This window comes from Microtus ochrogaster, linkage group LG4, assembly GCF_000317375.1.
Source record: "Microtus ochrogaster isolate Prairie Vole_2 linkage group LG4, MicOch1.0, whole genome shotgun sequence".
NCBI classification, from domain to species: domain Eukaryota; kingdom Metazoa; phylum Chordata; class Mammalia; order Rodentia; family Cricetidae; genus Microtus; species Microtus ochrogaster.
This window is the reverse complement of record NC_022030.1, coordinates 19,595,662-19,607,022: the sequence shown is the minus strand read 5'-3', so window position 1 is coordinate 19,607,022 and position 11,361 is coordinate 19,595,662. Positions and strand designations below refer to the sequence as shown.

The window sequence follows — 11,361 nt, the reverse complement described above, 5'->3', positions numbered from 1 at the left end:
CTCAGACCCAGGAGTCCAAGCCCACCTCTCCTCCTCCCCACAGAAATAGGAATACAAACCTCCCCCTCACTCAGACTCTAACCTGACTGTTCCCCCTCAGTGTCACTATTGTCCTGGGGTCCTGGTGAGGGTGCTTTCGTCTCTTTTGGAGTTGGTGGTCTTTTTGGTGAGCTAGGTCCTGCTGCCTGAGTTTTGGCTTTGGCCTGGGGCCGCTGAGGAAGGAGGGCTGGGTGAGTTCAGGAGCAGTGTGAGGCTGTGGACAACCAGGAGGGGCAGAAGCGGGAGACCGAGGTAGCACAGCCTGGTCAGCTCCCAGCAGACCTCCTGACCAGGTAGGGGCATCAGACCTTATGGGGAAGCTTGGGAGTTTCATCTTCACCGCTCTCACTGGGAGAGTCCCCCTCGTCCTCACTGCTGGAGCCAAGACCTGCCATGAGGTACCTAGGGGAGAAATTGGCCTCAGGCACAGAACTAAGAAAGAACTGGGGGGGGGGGAGCAGTAGGAATCCACTGTCCCTGCCCCCTCCCCAGCACCAGGGGGGTCCACAGCATGCCAGGCAGCTCAGCCACCCACAGACTCTTTCCCTCTTGGGGAAGATCTGTCCCATCTGAGAGAGGACAGAGGAATGGGAGCCAGTCTTCCCTTTGAGACTCAGAGGAGGAGGATGATCAGTAGGGGAGATCTCAGGTGGAACTCTGACTCTGGGGTCCTTGCACCTGTACATTCAGCCAATAGCAGAGAAAAGCGGCGTCTGCACTAACCATTCACAGGCTTGCTAATTACCCGCTAACAGTATGGTTAGGTCTCACATGGCACCTACACAGTGCTGGTTACAAACCATCTAGAGAGGATTCAGAATATGAGAGGAGCTGGCCTGGTGGGCCATCTGCAATCCTACTACTCAGAACGCTGAAGCAAGCAGGAGGATTGCAAGTGCAAAGCTTGCCTGGGCTACAGAGTGAACTCAAGTCCAGCCTAGGTAACTTAGTAAGACCTCCCTCAAAATAAAACCTGAAAGGAAGACTAGGGATACAGCACAGTAGCAGAGCCCCTGCCTAGAATCCCCCAGTGAGGGGCTGGAGTGTGGCTTAGCAATTGCTTAGCATGTGGAAGCCTTGGGTTCAGTTCCTAGCAACACACACACACACACACACACACACACACACACACACACACACACGAGGCTGGAGAAATGGTTCAATGGTTAAAGTTTGTACTGCTCACAGAGGACCCAAGTTTGATTTCCAGCACCCACATCTAGCGGCTCACAACTGCCTCTAGCTTTAAGGGATCTGACACCATTGGCCTCCTCAGGTACCTGAACACACACATGCATACCCCCACACAGATATATAGTCATACACATCATTAAATAGTAATACATTTTTTAAAGTATATGGAAAAATATGCACTTTTTATGTAAACACTGCGGTTCTGTTTAAGCAACTTGTGTATATGCATATTTTTAAAGATTTACTCATTTCTGTTTTACATGTATCAGTGTTTTCCTGCATGTATGGCTATACCCATCATATGTGTGCCTGGTGTCCACAATGACTAGAAGAAGTCATCGGATACTCTGAGACTGGAGTTACAGACTGTTGTGGGCACTGGAAATTGAACCCAGGTCCTCTGGAAGAGCAGCCAGTGCTCTTAACCACTGAGCCATCTCTCCAGCCCCAACCAATTTTGATCCTCAATATTGTGTGTGTGTGTGTGTGTGCGTGCATGCATGCGTGTGTGACTGTGTGTGTATGCTGAAACCAGGCCCCACTCTGACACACATGTGGGATAAGAGAGCCCACGAACACCCTCACATTCGTTCAGGGTGATCACTGGAGCGGTGATTGATGCTAAAGCTAGATAACTAGCTCCCAGGGGTGTGTGGATACCAAACACAATGTGGAGTCCACTGCCTCCTCCAGGTCAGCTGACCCACCACCTTCCTGTCTTGGTCCTGCTGATACAAGTATGCCTGGTTGAGCCCTACTTCTTTTTTTTTAAAAATATTTATTTATTTATTATGTATACAATATTCTGTCTGTGTGTATATCTGCAGGCCAGAAGAGGGCACCAGACCTCATTACAGATGGTTGTGAGCCACCATGTGGTTGCTGGAAATTGAACTCAGGACCTTTGGAAAAGCAGGCAATGCTCTTAACCACTTGAGCCATCTCTCCAGCCCCGAGCCCTACTTCTGAACGCACTCAAGCGACATCCTGTGACTCAAGTCTCACCCCATCCTCAGCCCTTGGATCCGACCGCTCTTCTCCAGATCAAAAATCTCCCTTTCTCCTGCTGTCAGTAGCCCAGTGGTCTTCCACTTCCCACTGCATCCTCGGAGATGGACATGGCTGCCTATGCCTGCTTTTCTGCAGCCCAGCATGCCCTATGCCTGCCTACTACACATGCTTCTCATCCTGCAAGGTTCTCCCTCCCTGCGGCCTTCCTGAGCTCCCCAAGCTGGGTCCTAACAGTTCTGACACTGGAGTGAGAGATGGTTAGTGCAGGGCTCAACATCCAGGTCCTCATTTCAGTGACAGCTCTGCCTGGCACCCAGTGGAGGCTTCAAGACCAGTTCTGAATAGCAGCAACCTACAGTGTCCTTTCCCTTCTATACAATACAGTTGTCACAGAATCTGTGACCCACCACCTGCAGGCCCTACACCTCTCGCTGAAACCAGCTCATGCTGGTTGAGATCATCTGAGCTTACCTAGCTGGCGCCAGGCTCTGCATCGCCCAGCTCTGGGCTGAGAGAAAGCAGGTGTGTGAGCTGCCTGGTGGGGGGCATAGTGAGGCCTTACCTCCGGGAGGGCAGCCGGCGCCGCATCCGGTAGCAGTCCAGCACCCACTCTTTCCGCACAATACGGCCTCCGAGGCCCAGGACCTGGCTGTACTTGGGAGTGTTGGCAAAGGCACAGCTGGGGGGTGCAATATAGGGATGTCAGATGTGATCTGACCAACAAATGGGACAGGGTGAGAGAGATATGGGGCTAAGGGAAGGAGGCAGAAAGCAGAGAGAGCCAGGCAGCCTCCAGAGAACTAAGGAGGCAAAGACAGACAGACAGAAGGAAGCAGGGAGGGAAAGGGGGTAGCGCTACAGGGACAGAATGAAAGCAAGAGGGTGCGCAGGGCAGCACAGGGAATGGGTGGGTGGCACGGAGGGACAGAGGCCTACATGAGATGTGTGCTGTCTGGAGTCCAGTCTGGCCGATACTTGGCGCCCAGCTCCAGGGCTTTGTCCCGCAGCTCTGAGCGGAAGGGGTTCTGGAAGCCACTGAGCACCACCACCACACCCTGCAGAATCTTCCCCAGATCCTGGGGGCCAGCTCGGGCTACCCTGGGCTCAGAGCTTTCTCCCTGGGGCTTCCCTAGGACCGCCTTCTGTGCTGAGGCAGAGGCTGGGGCTCCAGCTGGGGAGCGACTAGGAATAGGCACTGTGGAGTCAAAGAAGAGAAGTTCAGTGGCATCCCTGGGGCTGTGCACCAGCACCAGCTCCCCACTGCCCTTCTTAGATGGCGGGGTCAAGACCCCCAGCCCTTCCCTTTTGACACACAAGCCTGAGTCTCTGCAGAATTAAGGAACCCAGATTGCTTACATTTGGGTCTCTTGAGGGCAGGTGGCCCTGCTGAAGGTTTGCTGGGAGGCTTCCTGTCTTCTAGGTTCAAGTCCAGTTTCCTCTTCCCTTTGGGAGACTCCTGAGGTTGAGGAGGCAGGGATGGGCTGAGGCTTCCAGCTTCTCTCATTCCCCATACCCCAGTGTCTGATGAACTCACCTTGGAAGAGCTACCCAAAGCCTTGGAGACCGGAGAGGCAGAGGAGCCTGCGTTTGAGGCCTGCAGTGTAGCTGCTGCATAGCTGGGTCCTGCTGGGTCGCTAGCAGAGGCTATAGAGGGAGACAGTGAGCTGAGGATAAGAAGGCAGGGGCAAGGACACTCCAGCACCTCTCACCAGGTGTCCTGTCACTCCCACACCCAGAGGGGACCCAGGATCTAGACCCTCCTCCTCAGACCCAGCAGGCCAGGCTCCAGCCTTCCTCCCTGGACAGCATCGCCCCAGACCCAGGGATCTAGCCAAACCCCTCAGCATTTAGGCTTCCTTTTGTTAAGACCAGTCAGGTATCATTCAGTCTATGCTGAACTCAAACTTTCTTCCTACCCGAGGAGGACCCCCTGCCTCATTTCCCCTGTGCTGAAGCCAGGGCTCCATGCTAAGTGAACACTTTGTCAGCTCCAGCCCCACACGCACCTGAAGATGTCTTGTTGATGCGACTGAAGAAGAGAGCCCCTGGTTTTAGGGAATTGGCACTGTCATCCTCCTCTTTCACACGGAACTGGCCGAGCTTGGTCACTGTCACCTTCTAAGGTTCCGCAAGGTCAGTGCTGTGGGAAAGGTGCTGGCGGGCAGGGGTGGAGAGGCAGGGAGAAGGTTCTGGGGGTGACAGGTGCTGCTTACCTGGGATGGAGCCTCCACCTCCTCTTTGTCTGGAGGGCTGTGAAACCTCACAAAACTCAGGCCATAGGGTGAGTCCTGGAATAGGAAGTTTCTGGGTAGGACAGACCTAGGCTCTCATGTCCCTTCAAGGAGGGAAGCCCTTGCTAGCTCAGCTGTAGCAGGTGCCCAGGGAGGCGACCGTGATGATAACATTAAACCTCCCTGTGCCCTAACTGTGGACAAGATCAGGGCTCAGCCCTCGACCTGCACTGACTCTTTCACCTTCACTGTAAATGGAAGTCAGGTTGTGGGCAGCAAGTCCACTTCCACGTGCTCTATCTCTCTCTGGAGCCAGTTCTGGAATGCAGAACTGCCCAGGGCTCTTGGCTCCTCTGTTGTCTGGATGCAGAACTAGAAGGGAGGCACCTGAGTTCCGGGCCTCAGTGTGATGGAGACAGAGATTAAACACTAATGGGCCTCCATTCACCCTCTAACACTCCCTCCAGAGAACTAAACTAAGCTGCTTGTCACTGAAGGACCTCAAACCCATTGCTGGGAACACAGAGATCACAATCCGACAGGGGCAGCAGCTGTCCACTGCTCCCAGCTCTCCAGACTCAAGACGGGTCCCTCAGGCACCCCCTTCCCTGGACCGTTTCTCTGCTTCTGCACTAAGGTACCTTGCTGTATGGCTGGCTGCACACAATTTTAACACGATCCCAGCGCTTCTCTGCTGCAGCCCGGACTAACTTGTCAGGTCCAAAGAAACGAACGCGGTTGGGATTTGAACCACTTCGACTCTCAGAAGGGGACATGAAAGAGGAGGTGACCAGAAGGACCTAGGTAGGAGACAACATAATGAGTGAGGAACAGAGCTAGATGACAATACAGAGGACCACATGCCCTAAGGAATCCCAGCAGAAGAGTCTCAGCGAGAGGCACAGGATTCAAACGAGTCAGCTCAAAGGCCAGGAGAATTACAGGATGCCAAAAATAAGAGACCCAAATCCCAAGATGGAGAGAGCAGCGTCAATTATTAAGTGATGCTTCCCTTCCCATACCACAGGCAGGGGTGGCCCTGTGCAGTCAGCTTGGGTGGCAAAGCATCTCTGAGGACCAGCTGTGCCTTACTTACTAGGCTCTGCCAAGAGGGGGAGCTAGAGAGGCTGCAAGCTGCAGGTGACGGGCGGTCTACTCCAGATCCTTAAGCCACACCAGACAGTTTGCAGCATCCTACACTAACCCCTCTCTCGGTGACACACCTGCTCTTTAGGATGTGTTTCAGCCCCATGACCCCTCTACACCGTGACAGGCGTGTCCATCCTTCCAACAGGCCTTCTATTCCTCACTCCAGGGGTGACAGCTGCCTGCCTTTTCTTCACCAGACCCCAATCTTACAGTAACAGTTGGTAACTACATTCTTATATTAAATTCTGTCCACAAAAATAATGGGCATGGTCTCTGGCTCCAGGTCATGGCAGGGCCACCACAGAGGCAAGAACGTGGGTAGCCCCAACCTTGTTTTGAAAAATAAACAAGCCAAGTTGGGCAATGGCGGTATACACCTTTAATCCTAGTACTTAGGAGGCAGAGGCAGGGGGAATCTCTGAGTCTGAGGCCAGCCTGGTCTACAGAGTGGGTTCCAGGAGAGCCAAAGCTACACAGAGCAACCCGGTCCCAAAAAACAAACAAACTCAGAGTTCAAGGAAATAAATGCTGATACAGACAGCAGATGAAGGAACAAATGACAATCAAAATTGGCCACTAGGTATAGACAAAGAGAGAGCTATGTGCCCAACACAATGGACTAAATCCAGATTGGTCCAAGCAAGCCCACCCTTCTGAAAATGGCTAGACCATGATACAGCTCTGACAATCAGACAGAACACAAAGGCTGCTCAGGGGTTCTGGGAAAGACTTTTCTTCCCTTCTTAAAGAGAGGTGAGAGCCAGGTGGTCGGTCATGCGCGTGCGCGCGTGTGTGTGTGTGTGGTGGGGAGCGCAACCCTGTAATTCTAGTACAAGAGGCTAAGGTAAGAAGCTCACAAGCTCAAGAGGGTCTAAGGGACACAGTGAGAGGGAAGGGGGAGGGTGCGGCTCAGCTGGTGTTTGCCTCAGACAGGCAGCTGGAGTTAAATCACTTGTACAGCATAAAACTGGATGTGGTCCTAAACACTTGTAATCTGAGGTGGAGGCAGGAGGTTCAGAGGGCAAGGTCACTCTTAAACATAGCTAGGTTCAAAGTCAGCGAAGGAGCGGGTTGGGGAGCCAGGAGTGGTGACATACCCCCTAACCCGCACTTGGGGTGTTGGCAGCAGGTCAGTGTGCAAGGCCAGGCTTAATAACATAGTAAGTTTGGGACAAACCTGGGCTACATAAGATCTTTTCTTAAAAAAATCACAGGGAGCAGGCGGATCTCTGGGAGTTCAAGGCCAGCCTGGTCTACGAGAGCTAGTTCCTGGACGGGCACCAAAGCAACAGAGAAACCCTGTCTCGAAAAAAAACAAAAAAAAAACAAAACACAGGGAGGGGCAGAGGATGCAGAGAGGGGGAAGAGGGAAGAGGCATAAAGGGGAGGGGGAGGCCAATCCAGGGGATGAGAGCTACAGTATTTCTTCCATGCAACTTCCTATACTAGCTACTGCTAAAGCTACTAATGCTGGATGGAGTGATGTCACTTCTGATCACTGGGCCAAACCCAAAAGAAAGCTGTCAATCAAGGCCCCTCCAGATAACTGTCAGATAGAAGCTGGGTCTACATGAGATCCTATCTTTAAAAAAAGGAGGGGAGCCGGGCGATGGTGGCGCACGCCTTTAATCCCAGCACTTGGGAGGCAGAGGCAGGTGGATCTCTGTGAGTTCGAGACCAGCCTGGTCTACAGAGCTAGTTCCAGGACAGGCTCCAAAGCCACAGAGAAACCCTGTCTCGAAAAACCAAAAAAAACAAACAAAAAAAGAAAACAAACAAACAAAAAAAGGAGGGGAGTCTCTATTTGTAGCAGGCACAACTCTTGTGGGATATTTTGATCACATTCTGACGCTTCTAAGGCTGCTAATTAATAAAAATCTGCTTTGAATTAGAGGGTGGAGCTACCAGCTGACCAAAGTTAACCATAGTAGTTTTGGAAGATTGAGGACAGATAGAGACAGGAACTAGTAGGGTAGGGCTAAGAGAGGGTCTTGGCTACTTTTGGATGAAGAAATAAGAGAGAGAGAGGAGGTCACTGGTTGCTTCTGCGTTATGTCTCTGATCATTTAGGTTCTTACCTGGATATCTGACTCCCAAGTTTCTATTGTTAAAGAATAATTAGATAAATACATCACACACCTGTCTATGTAGTCTGTGCAGTAAAGACCAAGGCTGGTATAATCTGAACTCTCAAGTCCCAGAACCCCTCCCACCTTCCCCCCAATCCCCCCCAACACACTAATTTCACAGAAAGAAAACATCTTGTAGAAACTGGCTTAGACTTAGACTTGTCAATTCTATCAGGGCAAGTTTAATTTTTACTTTCATTTCACTAGTAAACCAGTAAGCTAATACTCTGAGCTATACTGAATTCCACCAGTCAAAACAGGACCTGTGAGGCTTGGGGGACTGGGCCCTACAGTCCCAGCTGAGGGAGGCTGAGACAGGGGAACTGCCGGGACAAAAGGAGAGACCCATCTCAAATAAGTAAAAAGTTAAAGAATCAATCACAAATAGACAGGCTACCAGTGGTGATGGACATTGTGGAGCCTCAGTTCCCAGGCCACCTGTGAGAGTCTTGGCAACCTGACGAAAGCAGCTTCATGCTCAGGCTGCAGCTAGATTTTACAACCAGAGAGCCTCTTGCTGCTATTCACCCTGGCAGCCTGGCCCTTCCCCGATGATCAGCCCCTCACCCTGTGCTTACTACCTCCTCAGCACCTGGGACCCTCCAGAAGGTTGGCTGGGTGGCTCCCCCACCCTCGAGTAAGCATGGGGGACAGTGATGGAGATATGGGGACGTCTTCATCTCCCAGCCCTGCTTACCTCATAGTCCTGTTCACCAGCTGTGGCCCCTCCAGCCGAGCTGCCCACCAGCACCTCTACAAAGGCTGAGCCATCGTTCCCAATGTCTATACTGTGTATCTGCTCCTCCTTCTCCAACTGTGGGGCAGAGAAAGGCCACCATGAGTTCCGCCCTGGCCTGCTTTGGAACAGGGGACAGAAAGAGATAATATCCACCTGGGCTACAATGTGCCCTGGAATGTCACCTACGTGCCAGTAGGGACCAGAACTGAGCAGCGTCATTATGTCTCTGACAGGCACGCTGGGACAGGGCATGGAGCAGAATTCACTGAATGAATACTCACACCCCACCCACACCGTACAGTTGCTTCACCAACACATCTCCATACCCCCACCTCGACCACTGCCTGCCATGTAGCTCTCCTCGGTGGCAATTGCCAAAGGTATAGCTGGGTTGTCATACAAAGGACACATAGAGGTTCCTGGACAAACTGATGCAAGCCAGAGGCTCCTTGGGTTCTGCTCGTCACCAAGCCCTACCCTGGAATCCTAGCTACGTGCCCTTGCTTCCTCTATAAACTGAGGGCTCCTCAAGTCAAGGATCTGCCTGGATGTAGTCTCTGTACCATATGCTTTCCTAGTCCCTGCAGAGGCCTGGAATGGGTGTCAGATCCTCTGGAACTGGAGTTAGATAGTTGGGAGCTGCCATCTGGGTGCTGGTAATCAAACCCTGGCCTTCTAAAAGAATAAGTGCCAGGCGGAGGCGCAAGCCTTTAATCCCAGCACTCGGGAGGCAAAGGCGGGAGGGACTCTGAGTTCAAGGCCAACCTGGACTACGAGAAAGTTCCAGGACAGTCAGGTTTTTTTTTTTTTGTTTTTTTTTTTTTTTTTTTTTTTTTGGTTTTTTTGAGACAGGGTTTCTCTGTAGCTTTGGAGCCTGTCCTGGAACTCCCTTTGTAGACCAGGCTGGCCTCGAACTCACAGAGATCCGCCTGCCTCTGCCTCCCAAGTGCTGGGATTAAAGGCATGCACCACCACAGCCCGGCAACAGTCAGGGTTGTTACACAGAAAAACCCTGTCTTAAAAAACAAAACAAACAAAACAAAACAAAACCAACTTGCTGACTGACCTGTTTCCATTTTCTGTAGTAGTCCAAGCTACACAAACCCAAAAGCTGAGATAACAAGCGTGGGCTACAGCAGCTCCATTTTTACACGCTAATTTTTAATTTTCTTTCAGTGTGTGTGTTGGGGGTGGGGATGGGGGACATGACAGATAGAGTCTCATTTTGTAGCAAGCACACCTTGGACTTGTGGGGATCCCCCTGGTTCTGCCTCCCAGGTGCTGGAATTGCAGGTAGGAGCCACTCTGCCTGGCCTGTTTCCTTTGACTGGAGCGGTTTTGTCAGGTGCTGGCCTAGAAAAGCCCCAGGCTTTCTACTGAATCTGTTATCTAGGAGCAGGAGCATTACTGGATACTCATTATTCACAGACAGAAAGCTGTTTATGAAGACTCTCACCAAAGGACCTGCGGCTCTGGCCCGAGGGCTGCAGGCACAGAAAGGTGTGGATGTAGGCAGGCAGGATGGGCAACGGGAAGTCTCCTGCTGTCCCGTCTGAGGTCTTTTATAGGTCCTAGGATGAAGACTTATGACCGCCCTCAAAGGTGCCTAGTCTTGGGCTTCGGACGTAGTCCAGTTGGTGGAGTGTTTGCCTAGGATGCAGGAACCCTGAGTTCAAGCCCCAGTAACGCATAAACAGACATGGTGGAGCATGTCTGTAATTTCAGTACTCTGCGTGTTGAGTCGCTGAAATGAGAAAACCACATCTGCTCACTCCTACCCGACCTCAGGCGAATACTGAGGTCAGCCTGACCGTCAGGTATGCACAGCGCTCTACGGGAACCAGAACTCCCGCGCCGTCACTCTGTGTGGTGACACTGCTGTGCCGTAATCTTATTAAATAAAGTACACGTCCTGTCATGCTTGCTAGCAGCCATCACAGCCCATGTTAACGGATGGCTTTACCTTTACAATGCCCTGCTCACTCAGCTCGGGGCCTCTTAGACATGTGATCACGGGAGTGCGTGCTCCCAGCCAGAACTCTGTGGCTCAGTAAAAACTTCAAACTCATAAAGAGTTCATCCTGCTCTCCTTCCCTCAGGTGAGAACTTCCCGAAGAGGATCAGAAGTTCAAGGTCAGGGCTGCAGAGGTGGCTCAATTGCCAGAGCTCCTCAAACCCACAGGAAGTTCATAACCTCATGTAACCCTAGGTCCCCAGGGACCTGATGCCTCTGCAGGCACCTGCACTAAATGCACCTACCCCTCAGACACATGCATAAAGATAAAGCCAATCTTTTTTGACTGCCTATCTACTGCCACCTGCCCTGACCTCCTCTGCCATTCTAAACCAGGCACTGTTTCTGAGGAGTGTCCTCAGTTGAAAAGGGGGAGTCGTGGTGATGTCCCTCCCATAGAAAGCTTAGATGCCCCAAAACAAAACCAAGGCCAGCTGGGCCTTCAAGCGCAGCTACTTGGGAGGTGAATCCAGAGTTCGAGGCCTGCCTGGGCCACAGAATGCGTTCAAGAACAGATGGGGTAACTTAGCAAGGCCATGTTTCAGAGAACAGGGCTGGGATGTGGGTCAATGGCGAAGTGTTTGTCTAGCCTGCTCAGGGCCCTGGGCCCAATACTCAGCACCACATAAGACAACAAAGCAGAACTGAGTGCTCACGTCATTAACAGTGGAAACAATGCAAAACCTACTCTTCCACCAGGGCTGCCAGTGCAGGTGCTGCAATCGCCTCCTTTTCACAGGCGACCAGCCTTGAGCAGGAAGTGGTTGTACCACAGCTGAGTTTTGAATACTCAGCTGTCTTGTGCTCCCCAGCTTCAGCAATGATTCATTTAATATCCTTCTTTCATTTCCTCCA

General features: G+C 51.8%; 1 protein-coding gene across 4 annotated transcripts in view; it reads right to left on the bottom strand.

The window, feature by feature from the left end:
* The window catches only part of Xrcc1 (X-ray repair cross complementing 1), a 21,618-nt gene that overhangs the window by 3,194 nt on the left and 7,063 nt on the right, over nt 1-11,361 (bottom strand). For 2 of the 4 annotated variants that reach the window (XM_026786518.1, XM_005361111.3), the window contains exons 3-12: nt 8,451-8,567; nt 5,117-5,275; nt 4,458-4,532; nt 4,251-4,362; nt 3,779-3,888; nt 3,601-3,700; nt 3,181-3,439; nt 2,807-2,923; nt 348-441; nt 83-212 (exon numbers count right to left, since the gene is read on the bottom strand). In XM_026786518.1, the coding sequence (XP_026642319.1) occupies nt 83-212; nt 348-441; nt 2,807-2,923; nt 3,181-3,439; nt 3,601-3,700; nt 3,779-3,888; nt 4,251-4,362; nt 4,458-4,532; nt 5,117-5,275; nt 8,451-8,567 (1,273 nt within the window). Of the gene's footprint in view, nt 1-82; nt 213-347; nt 442-2,806; nt 2,924-3,180; nt 3,440-3,600; nt 3,889-4,250; nt 4,363-4,457; nt 4,533-5,116; nt 5,276-8,450; nt 8,568-11,361 lie in introns of all 4 variants that reach the window. The other 2 variants (XM_026786516.1, XM_026786517.1) reach the window with 2 other exon arrangements.